At 40.8% G+C, this 18,677-nt stretch overlaps 1 protein-coding gene across 5 annotated transcripts in view; it reads left to right on the plus strand.

The window, feature by feature from the left end:
- Positions 1 to 18,677, plus strand: part of SYNE1 (spectrin repeat containing nuclear envelope protein 1) — a 413,129-nt gene that overhangs the window by 362,020 nt on the left and 32,432 nt on the right. For 4 of the 5 annotated variants that reach the window (XM_040429494.1, XM_040429495.1, XM_040429497.1 and 1 more), the window contains 3 exons: positions 13,980 to 14,142; positions 16,266 to 16,453; positions 18,524 to 18,674. In XM_040429494.1, the coding sequence (XP_040285428.1) occupies positions 13,980 to 14,142; positions 16,266 to 16,453; positions 18,524 to 18,674 (502 nt within the window). Of the gene's footprint in view, positions 1 to 11,537; positions 11,751 to 13,979; positions 14,143 to 16,265; positions 16,454 to 18,523; positions 18,675 to 18,677 lie in introns of those variants that run through there. The other variant, XM_040429498.1, reaches the window with a different exon arrangement.

The raw sequence follows: 18,677 nt of genomic DNA on the forward strand, positions 1-18,677 counted from the left end.
ATAAAGAGCTATTTCTGCTCCGGTAGACTTAGAGCAACCGTGTGTAACCAGGTCACTCAGTCACTTGAATAGATACTATGTAACACTATATCTCCTTTGCTGTATCATTTTATGAGCTGTCAGGGGGTTACAACAGCTAGACCATGGTTGTGCCAGCCACTAGTAATATTTACTAGTTATTACAGCCACCTCTCCCACCTCCCACTTTAGGCTACTTTCACACTAGCGTTCGGAGCGGATCCGTCTGATGTTTCATCAGACGGATCCGCTCCTATAATGCAGACGTTTGCATCCGTTCAGAACGGATCCGTCTGCATTATTACTTAGAAAATTTTCTAAGTCTGAAAGTAGCCTGAGCGGATCCGTTCAGACTTTACATTGAAAGTCAATGGGGAACGGATCCGCTTGAAGATTGAGCCATATGGTGTCATCTTCAAGCGGATCCGTCCCCATTGACTTCCATTATAAGTCTGGACGGATCCGCTCGCCTCCGCACGGCCAGGCGGACACCCGAACGCTGCAAGCAGCGTTCAGGTGTCCGCTCACTGAGCGGAGCGGAGGCTGAGCGCTGGCAGACTGATGCATTCTCAGCGGATCCGCCTCCACTGAGAATGCATCAGGGCCGGACGGCTGCGTTCAGGGCCGCTCGTGAGCCCCTTCAAACGGAGCTCACGAGCGGACACCTGAACGCAGGTGTGAAAGTAGCCTTAAGAATGGGTAAGGCTACAATGACATATGCCTTATAAAATCCCATGAGATTCCACTACAGATTCCCGTTGGATCACATTGTAGTTATTGAGGATCCGGTGGTTCGCTGCATTATCCGGCTGTGAGAGATACGGTAAACTCTGGCTTTTCCTCTGAATATAGTGGTATTATCCAGTCACTGTACGGGGGTGTTATTTAGATACAATATAGTGGTATTATCCGGTCACTGTACGGTGGTGTTATTTAGATACAATATAGTGGTATTATCCGGTCACTGTACGGTGGTGTTATTTAGATACAATATAGTGGTATTATCCGGTCACTGTACGGTGGTGTTATTTAGATACAATATAGTGGTATTATCCTGTCACTGTACAGTGGTGTTATTTAGATACAATATAGTAGTATTATCTAGTCACTGTACGGTGGTGTTATTTAGATGCAATATAGTGGTATTATCCAGTCACTGTACGTGGTGTTATTTAGATACAATATAGTAGTATTATCTAGTCACTGTACGGTGGTGTTATTTAGATACAATATAGTAGTATTATCCAGTCAAAATATTACTGGTATTATCCAGTCACTGTACGGTGGTGTTATTTAGATGCAATATAGTGGTATTATCCAGTCACTGTACGTGGTGTTATTTAGATACAATATAGTGGTATTATCCGGTCACTGTACGGTGGTGTTATTTAGATACAATATAGTGGTATTATCCGGTCACTGTACGGTAGTGTTATTTAGATACAATATAGTGGTATTATCCGGTCACTGTACGGTGGTGTTATTTAGATACAATATAGTGGTATTATCCTGTCACTGTACAGTGGTGTTATTTAGATACAATATAGTAGTATTATCTAGTCACTGTACGGTGGTGTTATTTAGATACAATATAGTAGTATTATCGAGTCAAAATATTACTGGTATTATCCAGTCACTGTACGGTGGTGTTATTTAGATGCAATATAGTGGTATTATCCAGTCACTGTACGTGGTGTTATTTAGATACAATATAGTAGTATTATCTAGTCACTGTACGGTGGTGTTATTTAGATACAATATAGTAGTATTATCCAGTCAAAATATTACTGGTATTATCCAGTCACTGTACGGTGGTGTTATTTAGATGCAATATAGTGGTATTATCCAGTCACTGTACGTGGTGTTATTTAGATACAATATAGTAGTATTATCCAGTCAAAATATTACTGGTATTATCCAGTCACTGTACGGTGGTGTTATTTAGATACAATATAGTAGTATTATCCGATCACTGTACAGTGGTTTTATTTAGATGCAATATACTGGTATTATCCAGTCTCTGTACGGTGGTGTTGTTTAGATACAATATAGTAGTATTATCCAGTCACTGTACGGTGGTGTTATTTAGATACAATATGGTGGTATTATCCAGTCACTGTGCAGTGGTGTTATTTAGATAGAATATAGTAGTATTATCCAGTCACTGTACGGTGGTGTTATTTAGATACAATATGGTGGTATTATCCAGTCACTGTGCAGTGGTGTTATTTAGATACAATATAGTGGTATTATCCGGTCACTGTACGGTGGTGTTATTTAGATACAATATAGTGGTATTATCCGGTCACTGTACGGTGGTGTTATTTAGATACAATATAGTAGTATTATCTAGTCACTGTACGGTGGTGTTATTTAGATACAATATAGTAGTATTATCCAGTCAAAATATTACTGGTATTATCCAGTCACTGTACGGTGGTGTTATTTAGATGCAATATAGTGGTATTATCCAGTCACTGTACGTGGTGTTATTTAGATACTATATAGTAGTATTATCTAGTCACTGTACGGTGGTGTTATTTAGATACAATATAGTAGTATTATCCAGTCAAAATATTACTGGTATTATCCAGTCACTGTACGGTGGTGTTATTTAGATGCAATATAGTGGTATTATCCAGTCACTGTACGTGGTGTTATTTAGATACAATATAGTAGTATTATCCAGTCAAAATATTACTGGTATTATCCAGTCACTGTACGGTGGTGTTATTTACATACAATATAGTAGTATTATCCGATCACTGTACAGTGGTTTTATTTAGATGCAATATACTGGTATTATCCAGTCTCTGTACGGTGGTGTTGTTTAGATACAATATAGTAGTATTATCCAGTCACTGTACGGTGGTGTTATTTAGATGCAATATGGTGGTATTATCAAGTCACTGTGCAGTGGTGTTATTTAGATAGAATATAGTAGTATTATCCAGTCACTGTACGGTGGTGTTATTTAGATACAATATGGTGGTATTATCCAGTCACTGTGCAGTGGTGTTATTTAGATAGAATATAGTAGTATTATCCAGTCACTGTACGGTGGTGTTATTTAGATACAATATAGTGGTATTATCCAGTCACTGTTCGGTGGTGTTATTTAGATAGAATATAGTAGTAATATCCAGTCACTGTACGGTGGTGTTATTTAGATAGAATAGTAGTTTTATTAGTGAATCTTGATGATAACGTATTTTTCGCCCTATAAGACGCACCGGCCCATAAGACGCACCTAGGTTTGAGAGGAGGGCAATAAGAAAAAAATATTTTTCATTACACCTCAGGTCAGACCCCCAATATTAATCAGACCTCAGCTCACAGTCCTCCATGCCTCATATCAGCCATATGTAATCAGCCCCCAGCCATATCTCATAAGCCCCCAGCCATATCTAATAAGCCCCCAGCCATATGTAATCAGCCCCCAGCCAAATGTAATCAGCCCCCAGCCATATGTAATCAGCCCCCAGTCATATATATAATCAGCCCCCCAGCCATTATTCAGCAGCCCCCCAGCCATTATTCAGCAGCCCCCCAGCCATTATTCAGCAGCCCCCAGCCATTATTCAGCAGATCCCAGCCTCAGATCACAAAATAAATAAACCACTTACCTCTCCTGCTCCTGGACGCCGTCTCTCCTCTTCTCCAGCGCGATCCTCTTCCTTCTGCTGTCGGTTGTGCTGTGAACTGGCGTGCACAGAGTGAGGTCACAGAGCGCCCTCACACTGTGCGCAACCACTGCACAGCCGACAGCCGAGGACCAGGAAGCGTTGAGTACAGAGCCTTCACCGCTTCCTGGTCCTCCGGTACTAATTAGCGCTTCGATAATGGAGGCGCTCATTGGTATTCGCCCCATAAGATGCAGGGGCAATGTGTAGCACATTAAAATTCAGGTGTGCAGTTGAGACAACTCTTTGTGTCCACTGGTCAGTTCAGCTAAACCTATCCAGCATGGCATCTTATGGAAAGACTCATACTCACAAGTTCAGCAATCATGAGAGTGCTTCCTTTTACTGGTTCCAGTAGATAATACTGTAGTCAAAATACATTATAGTGCAAATGTTTCTAGTAACCATCATATTCATATAAGGGGGAGATTTACTAAGACTAGCATTTCCCTCGGCAGTCTTAGTAAAACGTGCACTGGAGTGAGATGTGGCAAATTTATTAAGGGCACAGGCCTCTTAATAAATTTGGTGCATCTTCTAGTTTTCTATGCTGAATAATCTACAACTTTTTTACTCCCCCTTGTGCAGCAATAACTACAACTAAACGTTTCCGGTAATTGTTGATTAGTTCTGCACATCAGCGTGGAGGAATTTTAGCTCGTTCTTCCATATAAAACATCTTCAACTTTGTTATGTTTGTGGGTTTCTTCCCATGAACTGCTTTCACAAAGTTTCTATTGGATTAAGGTCAGAGCTTTGACTTGACCATTCCAAAAACTTAAACTTTCTTCTTCTTTATCCATCCTTTGGTAGAACGTCTTGTGTGCTTAGGGTTATTGTCTTGTGCATAACCCACGTTCTCTTCAAATTCAGTTCATGAAGAAAAGTCCGGACATTTTCCTTTAGAAAATGCTGGTATAATAGCTGGTATAATTCAGAATTCATTGCTCCATCAATGATGACGAGCCATCCGGTCCCAGATGTAGCAAAACAGGCCCCAAACTACAATGCTACCACCACTGTTTTCACAGATGGGATGGGGTTTTATGCTGGAATGCAGTGTTTTCCTTTCTCCAGACAAAACCCTTCTAATTTAAACCAAAAAGTTTTATTTTGATCTCATCTGCTCACAAGACATTGTTCTAATAGCCTTCTGGCTTGTTCAGGCAGTCTTTAGCAAACTGCAGACTGGCAGCATATTCTTTTAGGAGAGCAGGGGCTTTCTTCTTGCAATCCTGCCATGCACAACATTGTTGTTCAGTGTCTCCCTGATGGTGGCCTCAACCCTTTTGGTTGCTTACCTTGTGTTTCTTTGTGACCTTACTGTTGGCATGATCTTTGTTGGTTGACCATTCCTGTGGGAGGGAATTAATGGTCTTGAATTTTCTCCATGTGTACACAGTCTGACTATGGATTGGTAGAGTCCAAACTCTTTAGAGATGGTTCCAACCTGATGAACATCAACAACTCTTCTGCTGAGGTTCCTATTTCCATTCCATGACACACTTCCACAAATGTGTTGTGAAGATCAGACTTTGATAGTAACATAGTAACATACTGAGTACCATAGTTTGTAAGTCCAAAAAAAGACATCTGTCCATCCAGTTCAGCCTATTATGCTGCAAGTTGATACAGAGGAAGGCAAAAAACCATGTGAGGTAGAAGCCATTTTTCCTCATTTTAGTGGGGGGGGGGGGGGGATCCTTCAGGCAATCAGAATAACTCCTTGGATCAATTACCTCCAAAAATCTAATAACTATAGCCTGTAATATTATTACACTCCAGAAATACATCCAGGCCCCTCTTGAACTCTTTTAGTGACTTTTCCATAACCACCTTTTTAGGCAGAGAGTTCCATAGTCTCACTGCTCTTATTATAAAGAATCCTCTTCTGTGTACAAACCTTCTTTCCTCCAGACGCATAGGATGTCCCCTCGTCACAGTCCTAGGGATAAATAGATGATGGGAGAGATCTCTGTACTGACCCCTGATATATTTATACATACCGGTAGTTATTACATCTCCCCTCAGTCCTCTTTTTTTCTAAACTGAATAACTCTATTTTTGAATAACTCTAGTCTGACATGACCGATCCCTCATAAAGCCATGCTGATATGGCGTTATTTGCTTATTTTCATTGAGGTACTCCAAGATAGCATCTCTTAGAAAACCTTCAAACAGTTTACCGACGACAGATGTAATGCTAGCACAGGCTTCCAGTATCCGTAGTTTCAGGTGCTGCACATCTCGTATCATCTGAAGGCAATCGTCTATGCTGTGAAGATACGAGATGTGCAGCACCTGAAACTACGGATACTGGAAGCCTGTGCTAGCATTTCTCCTGCGGTGTTGCTATCAGTGTGTGAAGAGTGGGAGAAGAGGGTTGCATTGACAATCCAACACAATGGGCAGCACATTGAACACATTTTATAAGTGGTCAGAAACTTGTAAGTAACTCATGAAAGAATAAAGTTATGTTAAAACCAAGCACACCATAGTTTTTCTTGTGAAATTCCCAATAAGTTTGATGTGTCAAATGACCCTCTTCCTATTGAAAAAACAAAAGTTGGATTAAAAATGGCCGACTTAAAAATGGCCGCCATGGTCACCACCCATCTTGAAAAGTTTCCCCCCTCCCATATACTAATGTGCCACAAACAGGAAGTTAATATCACCAACCATTCCCATTTTATTAAGGTGTATCCATATAAATGGCCCACCCTGTACAGTTCTTAAATATCAGATAGATCCTTGTTCTTTCAATAAACAGGTTGCCCACTCACACCTGATGGTCATCCCATTGATTGAAAATACCTGCCTCTAATTTCACCTTCAAATTATCTGCTATACCTAAAGGTTCACATACTTTTGCCATTCACAAGACATGTGACATTTAATCATTTTCCCCAATAAATAAATGGTCAAGTCTAATATTTTTACTCATTTATTTTATTTGGTTATCTGTTGTAGTTTTAGGTCAAATGTCTGCAAAAATGACATTATTTTGTGTTTAATTTCCAATGGCATATTACTGCCGAAATGAAAAAAAATGAAAAATTCTAAACAAAATTGTTTTCTATGAATATTGAGTTTAAAAAAATACCCCTTTCTGATGGAAATGTACCTTTAAGAGTAGTCGGAGAGTTGTGACCAGTAGGACAGCATGCTGTTTATTGCCATAGTATCAAGTGACAAACTCAGGAGGAACCAGAGCCTCAGCAGCTTTGTGTGTAATGAACAGTCAGCGGCCCATCTTTTGGCAGATATTACAGTGTCATTACAATGTGGTGCTTCCTTTATTTTGGGATTGTTTATACATGAGGTTTATGTGTTCCATGGAGCATTCTTTTTAGACAATTGTGTAGAATGCTGCGATGGAGCCTTTGCTAGTTTTTTTTACTGTCACCACTTTCTAACCCTGGAGTTTGTGAGGAATTTTCACGATGGACTTCAATGTAAATAAATAAAAATGCAAGATTTTTTTACATTTCTTTTTTTTTTTTTTTTACATAAAATTCCCTCACTTTAAGGTCAGCGTGTATGGACCAGGCCTCAAATGGTGTTTTCCTGCCTGTAGATATTTATGACCTAACCTCAGGTTAGGTCATAAATATCAGATAGGTGGGGGTCTAACTCCCAGCCCCCCACTTCAATGAACCACCAGTGATGGGGAAAAAAGCAGTTCAAAGAGCCAAAAGCAGAATGCTCTCTACAATGTGTAGTGGTCATACCACAGCTCAGCTCCCTTTCAAGTGAAAAGCTGAGGATAACCTCTATGGAGGTCTTCCATCTCTCCCCTGACAACAGATGTCAACCCTCTGTATGAACATCTCCCATCTCTCCCCTGGCAAGTGCAGATGTGAAAAGTGAAAAGGTTGATATTTATTCTCCCGTGTGATGTTTCAGCCCTGATAACTTGATGCGCAGTCCCACCTTCGGTCTCCCCTCTCTCGTCTGACAACAGATTTTAGAGGAAGGAACGATCGGGCATGTTGGATTTCATAATACCAGATTTTTTCTTCTCGTGGGAAATAAGTCCCTGCAAGAAAAGTGTGACAAAAGCTTACAGTATATCTCTCTCCCCATTACAAATGGGAATGGGAGCAAATACGCCAACTTTTCTAATCACAGGAAGCCTCTTTACCTCGTTATTTTTGTGCCCTATATAAACAATATGGCAGTCAGTCAGACTGTTGGCATGTGAGCGGCTGCCATGAACATCGCTGTTTATGTCCTTAGTTTTGATACATTTATTTTTATTCTTCAACTTTTAATAACATAGTACATAAGGCCGAAAAAAGACATTTGTCCATCCAGTTCGGCCTGTCATCCTGCAAGTTGATCCAGAGTAAGGCAAAAAAAAAAACTGTGAGGTAGAAGCCAATTTTCCCCACTTTAGGGGAATAAAAAACTCCTTCCCGACTCCAATCAGGCAATTAGAATAACTCCCTGGATCAACGACCCCTCTCTAGTAGCTATAACCTGTAATATTATTACACTCCAGAAATACATCCAGGCCCCTCTTGAACTCTTTTAGTGAACTCACCATCACCACCTCCTCAGGCAGAGAGTTCCATAGTCTCACTGCTCTTACCATAAAGAATCCTCTTCTATGTTTGTGTACAAACCTTCTTTCCTCCAGACGCAGAGGATGTCCCCTCGTCACAGTCACAATCCTGGGGATAAATAGAGGATGGGATAGATCTCTGTACTGACCCCTGATATATTTATACATAGTAATTAGATCTCCCCTCAGTCGTCTTTTTTCTAACGTGAATAACCCTAATTTTGATAATCTTTCAGGGTACTGTAGTTGCCCCATTCCAGTTATTACTTTAGTTGCCCTCCTCTGGACCCTCTCCAGCTCTGCTATGTCTGCCTTGTTCACTGGAGCCCAGAACTGTACACAGTACTCCATGTGTGGTCTGGCTAGCGATTTGTAAAGTGGTAGGACTATGTTCTCATCACGGGCATCTATGCCCCTTCTGATGCAACCCATTATCTTATTGGCCTTGGCAGCAGCTGCCTGACACTGTTTTCTACAGCTTAGTTTGCTGTTTATTAAAATTCCTAGGTCCTTTTCCATGTCAGTGTTACCGAGTGTTTTACCATTTAGTATGTACGGGTGACTTGCATTATTCCTTCCCATGTGCATAACTTTACATTTGTCAGTGTTAAACCTCATCTGCCACTTATCTGCCCAAGCCTCCAATCTATCCAGATCCCTCTGTAGTAGCATACTGTCCTCTTCAGTGTAAATTACTTTACACTGTTTAGTGTCATCTGCGAAAATTGATATTTTACTATGCAAGTCTTCTACAAGATCATTAATAAATATATTGAAGAGAATAAGGCCCAATACTGACCCCTGAGGTACTCCACTAGTGACAGTGACCCAATCTGAGTGTGTACCGTTAATAACCACCCTCTGTTTTCTATCACTCAGCCAGTTACTTACCCACTTACAGATGTTTTCTCCCAGTCCGAGCATTCTCATTTTATATACCAACCTTTTATGTGGTACAGTGTCAAATGCTTTGGAGAAGTCCAGATATACGACATCCATTGATTCGCCGCTGTCAAATCTAGAACTTACCTCCTCATAGAAACTGATTAAATTAGTTTGACATGACCGATCCCTCACGAAGCCATGCTGATATGGCGTTATTTGCTTATTTCCGTTGAGATGCTCTAACATAGCATCTCTCAGAAAACCTTCAAACAGTTTACACACAACAGATGTTAAACTTACCGGCCTATAGTTTCCAGGCTCGGTTTTTGGACCCTTAATTAATAAATTCATGCAATCCTGAAGTCATTTAACTGATTTGTATAAATACATTCTTTAAACTGTTACAACTACTATAATAATGATTTTTGTAATATATTTTATTTATCAAAATTATTGTTTTAGTAGCCAAACCGAAGTTTGGGACCACTCTTCGCTGCAGTGTAGGCAGTGTGTGGATTCTGATTTCTATAATACTGTATGTGCTGCAGTGAGTGCTGTATTGGCAGGAGCACTCTTAGCTGATCCTGCCTGTGCCCTCATCAGGCATCATAATGAAGGGGAACGCCCCCGAAATATTGCAGTAGCACAGTCGACATTTAGTTCTGTGTCCATGAGGTTTGTTCTGTCTGCAGATATGGACTTTTCTATATTGAAGTTTATATACATGTATTGATTGGATGCATTTTGTACATTTGTACTTATGAGATAAAGAAGAATTTTCACGTACATTGTGACATAGCTATCTCTGTAAGTACACATATACAGGGAAGGACGGCAGTTACTGAGTAGGACCACCCTTGGACTCCTAAGAACAGAAAAATCAGGGATTTGAGTGAATAAATGACAAGGTATACTGAATCTTTTCCTATAAAATCTGCTCAGCCCCTCCTGCTGCCTGCAGATCAGACACCATGTTCAATGCGACAGGTTCCCTTTAACAGTCTATTTAGGTAATGATTTGATTTATTATATGAAGTAAAATAAGTCACAGTCACCTCCAGGGTCTTACAGTATTTTTTCTTCAGAGAAAGTGTGAACTTGATGGACATGTGTCTTCTACAAGCTGGAGTGAAGTGCACTGTGCAGCTGCCAGGACTTTCAGGGGGCCTTTTGGTTAAGCTGCTGGTACTTGGCCATAGACGAGCATCTGTTTTCTTACACGTTGTAATGTTTATAACTCATTAGACATGTGGTAATACAGTATATAGAAAAAGGGACAGTGGTGCTTGCAAATGAATCATATAGGATATTCTGCTACTTCATTTACATCCATCAGCCAAGGGACTTGTGTTATAATCTGGTCTTTGTAGCTCTGTAAAGTCCTTCAGCTATTGCATGCACATACCGTATTTTTCGCTTTATAAAACGCACCTAGGTTTTAGAGGAGGAAAGTAGTAAAAAAAAAAAATTTCATCAGACCTCAGGTCAGATTCCCATATCAGACCCCCATATGAGACCTCAGATCAGACCCCCCATATCATATTTTTAGATCAGCCCATCTACTCTGCAGGTCCGTTGGTCTTTCCTACAGTTATCGCTAGCAGCTCTTCACCCACCGCTCCCCATGCCTCCTGCATACCAATGAGCACTTTCATATGGAAGCACTCATTAGTATGGGCAGCACGGTGGCTCAGTGGTTAGCACTGCAGTGCTGGGGTCCTAGGTTCGAATCCAACCAAGGACAACATCTGCATGGAGTTTGTATGTTCTCCTCGTGTTTCCTCCCACACTCCAAAGACATACTGATTGGGAACTTAGATTGTGAGCCCCATTGGGGACAGTTGGATGATAATGTCTGTAAAGCGCTGTGGAATATAGTAGCGCTATGTAAGTGCATGAAATAAATTAGTATTTGCTTATAAGACACCTTTGGGGGGGAAAAGGTGCATCTTATAAAGCGAAAAATATGATACTTTAGGGTTAGTCCACCTATGGCATTGATCTTAAGTTGTTTGCAAACTCCCAGTATACACTGACAGCTGCTGGCTTGCTGGGAGTTATGGTTTTACAACAACTGGAGAATAATAGATTCAATACTACTGGCCTGTGTGAAATGTTTATGTGATTAGATGCTTCTATGCTTTAGTATATTACATAGTACATTCTATATCTAAAAGTTTGCAATTGATTTTGGATAATAAAGTGAGGTGTAAACATTTGTTGGGCAGCACGTTTCCTGCAGCCCTGCTCCGAACTGCAAGGACATATCACATTTGCAGACAGCATTCCTGGAGACAGATCCTCCACATTCTCCTGAGTGGATCCTTTTTATAGAAGCATGACCAGTTGTCCAAACCCTCATTCTCAGATTGCAGTCCCAAGGGTTGTATCTGTTCTCCGGACTCACTTCTCTCCTACCCGCAGAAGTTAGAGGGTCGTTACTATAGAGTGGGCATTAACTTGCTCATGGTTGTGCCTTTCCTGATGAGTACGTTCATGGTGCTGGCAGCAGCCATTGCTGATCTGGGTGCCCATAACATGGCGGAGGACAGCATTGAGGAATCTGAGCTCCCAGACTGCGACTGCGATGTCTCAAGGCAGGAATCTTCTTGTACCCTACTTTATCATGCATGTCCAGTTTTGATTTAGTATCCATTACCCATTAGGCATCAGATTCCGTGGGAACTTTTGAAGTTGTTGTTTGTTTTGTTAGTTTTTCATGGGATGACAAGTTTTTAAGCATAGGATGAATGAAGGATATGATTCTAAATCGTATTTCAGCCTATGTGTTCATGTAAATATATGTAACCTATGCATAATTCACATATTAAGTAGATGTGCACTGATATAAAATCTATATACACATATTCTTATTTATTTCATGATTTTTTATGTTTTATGATTTCCCAGAAGTCTACATTTGCCCTTTTTCCAGTTTTAGCGGTTGACCTTAAATAAAAATAAAGCTGAGCTGTTATCCTTGGTCCTCAATACATTCCCTAGTTGCTGGCACCTTGGTTTAGTAGTGCTCCTCCGTACAGTATTTTACTGTATTGTGAAGGCTAGAATGTAGCTTCATTCCCCTGCACGAGCATCTATATATACAACATGGTTTTGGGTTTCATATCACATATCCTGTCATGTGTCACATAGGCGTGAGTGCTGGAAAGTATGTCTGGCTTATGAGACTGATGCATCTCTTGAATACCATATTAATAATTGTCAGTGCCTAAAGCTGCAGCTTGCTTGTTAATGGTGACTTGTGCTATACCAGTCTTCAGATGCATTGTTATATTGTATAGTATTCCGTTTTTATTGGCACAAATCAGATACAGTGCTTGTGTTATGTTTTATGCCGCCGGCACTAAGCAACCGGTGGTGTCTGTAGCCTAAATATACCCTGCGAGTTAGAGGTCTGTGATATGTATTGTACTGTAATGGAGACACGGGTTACATAAAGTTACACTTCATTACTGTTATACGATGTGCTCTTTTATACTGAGGGATCTTGGTTGACCTCAATATCTGATGTCTCTTTGACACACTATAAAATAAATGAGGGTACAGGCAAACTGCAGGGTCTTCTGCAGCAAATCCGCAGCAACATTTGTGGTGTGGATTCTTCATGAATTTCACCCTATGCATTTGAAAGGGTGAAAATCCACACTGATGAACAGTTTATACGTTTTCCACTGCATGTGGATGAGATTTCAGTACATCTCATTCACTTTGCTATGCTGCAGAAAAATCTGCAGCGCATCCGCCATATTTGAACATGCCCTTGGGCAGCATCCACAATGGGTACATGGATTTACGTCTGGAAAATCCCCAGAATTTTACAGTACCAGCAACCTAGATGAGATTTTAAGAAATCTCATCTGCACCCCTGCAAAAAAAAAAAAAAGGGATTCTGCAGAGAAAAGTGACCCGTGATCCATTCATGCTGTGGATCTCCACTGCAGATTTCCCCTTTTGCAAAATCTACATCAAATCCGCAAGTCCACACTGTGTGTCTGTAAGGTGGCATAGCACTTCCTAAGAGTCATAGTGGTTGGACTCTTGAGCATCTGTGATTATGGAAATGCATACCTTTAAGGGTCCATACACACATGATTTTGTGCTGGTGATTTTCCACCACTAGTAAAACACGCTTGCATTTTTTTCCATACCGCGTACTTTTATTACTTTCCCATAGACATTCAGCTAACATCTCTACTGCAAAAGAACACCGAAAACACAGGTGCGAAAATCTACTCTAAAATGCAGCAAATGCCATTAAGGGTTTTCTGAGATGTTAATACTGATGACCTATCCTCAGCATAGGTCATCAGGATGTGATCAGTGGGCGATCAGCTACTCGAGAAGACCAGTGACAACAAGTTCATCGGTCACGTGACCTAGAAGCAGCTCAGCCCAGTTGAAGTGAATGAGGCTGAGTGCGATACCAAGCGCAGCCGCTATACAGTGTAGTTGGTAAGCACAGAGAAGGCAGCGCCGGTGCCTTCTCAAGCAGCTGATCGGCGGGGGTCCCAGGTATTGGACCTCCAACAATCAGATACTGATGACCTATTCTGAGGATCAAAAATGTCTCGGAAAACCTTTTTAAGAACCTGTGTGTGAGAACCGCCCCTCGTCCAAAAATGTGATTTATAATCTGATAATCTAGAAGGCTAGCAGAATTAAAATTCAGTTCTCTATGAATATTAGAAAGCAGACCTCTGTTAAACACCTTCATGTGGAATCTTTCCTTCAAACTTACCGTCTGAAGAGCTGATGATTTTACACATTTCTGAAATATTATTAAAGGCTATATTTCCACTCCACAGGGTGAAGAAATTAAAGGAGACATTGCTTGCAGTGCAGCAACTGGATAAGAACATGAGCAGCCTGAGAACATGGCTGGGTCATATTGAGTCTGAACTGTCCAAGCCCATCGTCTATGAAACCAGCGACTCTGAAGAGATACAAAGGAAACTTAATGAACAGCAGGTAAACCCTAAATAAGTATGGTACATCACTCCTGCCTATAACAGGAGTAAGAGTGAAACCGTAAAATGCATTGGCTCCACATCAGGGAGGTCCAAGTGCACACTTGGCTGTCAGTGCGCCAGAGGTGGAACTAGGAAAAGCTGCTCAGTGGCCACCATTCAAACAGGTATGTTACCACGGTTATCCTGGTGAAATGGATTAGAAAAGCTATGCAACACTAATATTTGAAATGCATGATGTATGAGGCTGCTCATTCATTGCATTTTTCAATTCTCCCCTGTATTTTCAAGATTGTTTTCAGCTTGATGCATCTAAAAATGTCATTCGGTCTCAATATTTTATTTTACATTTTAAGTCAAAATGAGCCATTTTATGTACCCTCTCTCATGTCTCCACCAGACACCAGGCTGTAATATTTGGTAATAAGAGCTGTCGGTTGAATCTCATATTCATGAATTAACTAAACATATGTGACTTTCTTGATGGTCTTCTTTAGCAAGCACATTGATATTTACAAAATGCCCATCTCCTTGAAAAAAAAAATGCTCTTGAAATAATAATTAAAAAAACACTACTCGCCTCCTCAATCCCCCACCAATCCAGCTTTGACGCTTTGGTGTCACCACCACCTCTCTGGTGTGACATTTAATAGAGCACTTGGCTATCTCAACCACACTGTGACCTCAGTGGTTATGTGTCATAGTACTAGCGCCACCTAGTGGTGACACCAGAGAGTGTGTTCTGAGTCATTGGGAGATTTAAGAGGTGAGAAGTACTTTTAATTATGATGCCAGTAAGTATGGCACATGATCTCTGAGAATCCTGACAGTGGTCATGTGGTGGCACAGCACTTTATTGCCACCCCCTTGTACACAAAGACTGCCATTGCATCTGTGAAGACTGAAGAGACATGTAGTGTTCTTTTGTTATTTTAAAGCATTTACTGCAACAATTTCATTTAAAGAGGTCGTTTGGTTTCAGGAGGAGACCAGACAATACTCAGGGCGTGCCTGAAATGAAGAATAGTCCATTGCTTACAAGGCAGATCCCACAATGCTGCGCCAATTTTCCTGACTGGGCTTTGTTGACACAGCTGCAGCAGTGACATCACATCGACAACCCGTGACTGGCTGCAACAGTCATGTGTTATCGATGCGACATTACTTCTACAGTAGGGTCAACAGAGCCCGGCCGGGAGAACCAGAGCGGCACCATGGGATCTTCTAGGTAAGTAATGGCCTGTTCTTTATTTCAGGTACACTCCAAGTGTTGTAAGGTTTTCTCCTGAAACTGGACCACCTCCTCAAATACTGTACAGAATTTAGTGATTTTTGCATGGCAAATAAGAGTGGAGTGAATGTCCCTTTCATGTGCACTAATGGCATGTACAGTATAATATTATCATTTTGAAGAATGAATATTTAATATTATGCACTTTTTAGTTTGTGCAGTATGCTGTGTACGTATTATGAGAATATTGAGCTCTGTGTTCTACCGATATTACAGATAGCGAAGAAGAACCATACAGAAACGTCTCTGGATGCAGGACTATCAGACATAAAACAGGCATTTAGAAATTAGATGGCTATTGGTCTGAGATTTAGTTGCAAGATACAAGTATACGGATAGGTCATTGTCCTAAATAGTTTGTAGAAGAATATGGCGCTTCTCATATAAACCTGCATTAGTCCACCAAATTAGCAGGCATTGGGGGATCCGCGGGCTGTGTATTCATAACCCTGTCCCATATAGTTTTTGCGAGCTGGCATAGTCTTTTATCTAAACAGTCTGTACAACCTCTTGTGAGTGTATATAGCTCAGTTCACTAAACATTGGACAGAGTCCAGTTGAGATTCCTTTGACGTGAAACACTGAAGGACAGAACTTGACAAGTTCTGGCAGGTTGATAAATACTTTGGATGGAATTACATCCTCAATGTCTATAGTATGTGTTATAGTGTGAAGATTGTGTATTGTTAGTCTTATAATGTTGTCATTTCCATGTACTTGCTGGAGTGGAAATGTATAATTGGCTGTACATGCCTAACTATACGTTAATATTCCAGGTAAATTGGGTGAAAAAGCATTTACACCAGTTTGACACTTTAGGTCATCTGTTGCAGGAACTGCAGAGAGACATAGAGAAACACAGTACAGGTGTTGCGTCAGTTCTCAATCTCTGTGAAGTTCTTCTTCACGACTGTGATGCCTGTGCCAACGACACCGAGTGTGATTCCATCCAGCAGGCTACTCGTAGTCTGGACCGTAGGTGGAGGAACATCTGTGCTATGTCTATGGAGAGGAGACTCAAGTAAGTAAGATACTCCTGAAGGAAAACTACAGCACTGTTGCACTTGAGCTCCAGAAGAAAGACTTGTCCAGATCACACATTCTCGAGTTTCCCTCATTATTTTGGGATAAGAGAAGTAACAACCACTCAGGATGCTATTAAGATCTTATTTCTCTCCACCTCTCTTCTTACATCTCTGACAATACACACGCTCAGTCACTCCATTGGAAGCTAAAAATACCTATAAAATACAATTCAAAATCCATATAAACTTATTCATATCACTAACATAGCTCCTAATCATCAGATGTGGCCAAATTCAACCTCTGCCATGCCCATGCCCTTTGACAAGCCTTACCAACTCACACCGTTAGTACTTCTCTCATACATCTGTCATTAAACTCTCACTGAAGATGTTTTACATGGACAGTACCTATTTAGCTGTTGTGCTTTTATCTGTGGTTTGTAAGCCATTGTTCACCACCAACTAATGACCAGGGAAAATCCCTCTTTGCAGTACAGTACAGTATTTAGTATAGAAATAGAGGGATTCATTTGTTTCTAGGTTGGGAAATATTCAAACTGCAAAAGTAAAGATCTTACATCATCTTCACGGTTGCTTTGGAGGCTCTGTTAGAAGCCTTTGCTGGCAATTCTGTCAGAGTTTTGACAGGAAAGATAGTGCCTCATGCATCACTATTCTTGCCATGAAAATGACAAAAAACAACAACAACTAAGCCGTGGTAGACCCCATTATAAGTAAATGAGGTTTGTCTGGCCCCATTGATATCTGCCTTGCAATGAATCCAGCACAGTCGTGGCTTCCATTTTGAACAGAGCCTCCAAGGCAAATATGAATGCAGCTTAAAGGGGTTCTTTGTGAATTAAGAAAATGAATATACTTAAATATTACTTTATTATAAATATATTCCCAAATACCTTTCATTAGTTATAATGGATCATTTTAATAATTGTCTAGGGAGTTGTTATTAGGAGAAATAAAATGGCTGCTGTCCTATTAGTATGCACAAAACCTGTCCTAATCACATACAAAGCAGACAAGTTACTTCAGAACGCTGAGCTAAAGAGCTGTCTGATTTTCCTCTGTGCTCTACTTGTCAGGGATTATGATCCTGAATACAGATGATAGGACCTTCAGCTGAATCTCTGTAGGACTGGAGTTCATGAGGAGACATGAAGTACAGAGAGGATGGACAAGACAGACTGTGGTAATTTGGGGCTGTGGTAATGGAGACTGCATACAAGTGCTGCTGCAGTAGCCACAACCTCCACTCTCTTTTCTTCATGTCTCCTCGCGTACTCCATTCCTACAGAGATTCAGCTGAAGATCTTATCAGCTGTATTCAGGCTCATAATCCCTGACAAGTAGGAGAGGAGGGTGAGGCAGCTCTTTAGCTCAGTGTTGTGAATAAACTTGTCCTCCTGTGTGATTAGGACAGGTTTTGTGTGCACTAATAGGTTGGCGGCCATTTAATTGCTCCCTAGACATTATAGCTAATGAAAGGTATTTGGGAATATATTCATAATAAAGTAATATTTAAGTATTTTCCGTAATTTTGTTTTCTTTATTCCCAGAGAACCACTGTAATCTCCATCTAATAAATGCTTTTATTTGAAATTTGTATTTGAATTATAGTAATATACATCTGTTTGGAGGACGTTTTCGATCCTGGTAAACCGGAGTGTGCTGATTTAGTTATTCAGCAGGCTGACCCATGTGGGCATAGACTGTGCAGCAGAGTAAACAGTGTAACACTAGCATACCGGTCTCATTCATTCTCTATGTTCATCGAGCCCCAGCACATTTATAATGCCCTTTTGTTCAGCCTCAGTGTACTGCTGCAGCTAGAAAGCAACTGGTTTAATCCAGCAGAAGCAGTTGTACATCTTTCAAGTGTAAATGCCATGCCCTGGCGAGTCGCCCCCGGTTTTAAATTTTCCTTCACTGCCCCACCTGTTGCTTGTAAATCATTCAGAAGTGGACAGGAGCCAACACTGACTTGAGCAGGTAAGGGCTGATGCCACTCGCAGGAGCGTCACCGGATCAATACTTTCTACTTCTCCTTCTAGAATTGAAGAGACCTGGAGACTGTGGCAGAAATTCCTGGATGATTTTTCACGGTTTGAAGACTGGTTGAAGATTTCGGAAAGGACCGCTGCTTTCCCTAGTTCTTCCGGTGTGCTCTATACAGTGGCCAAAGAGGAGCTGAAAAAATTTGAGGTC

The sequence above is a fragment of the Bufo bufo genome, chromosome 4 (assembly GCF_905171765.1).
Source record: "Bufo bufo chromosome 4, aBufBuf1.1, whole genome shotgun sequence".
NCBI classification, from domain to species: domain Eukaryota; kingdom Metazoa; phylum Chordata; class Amphibia; order Anura; family Bufonidae; genus Bufo; species Bufo bufo.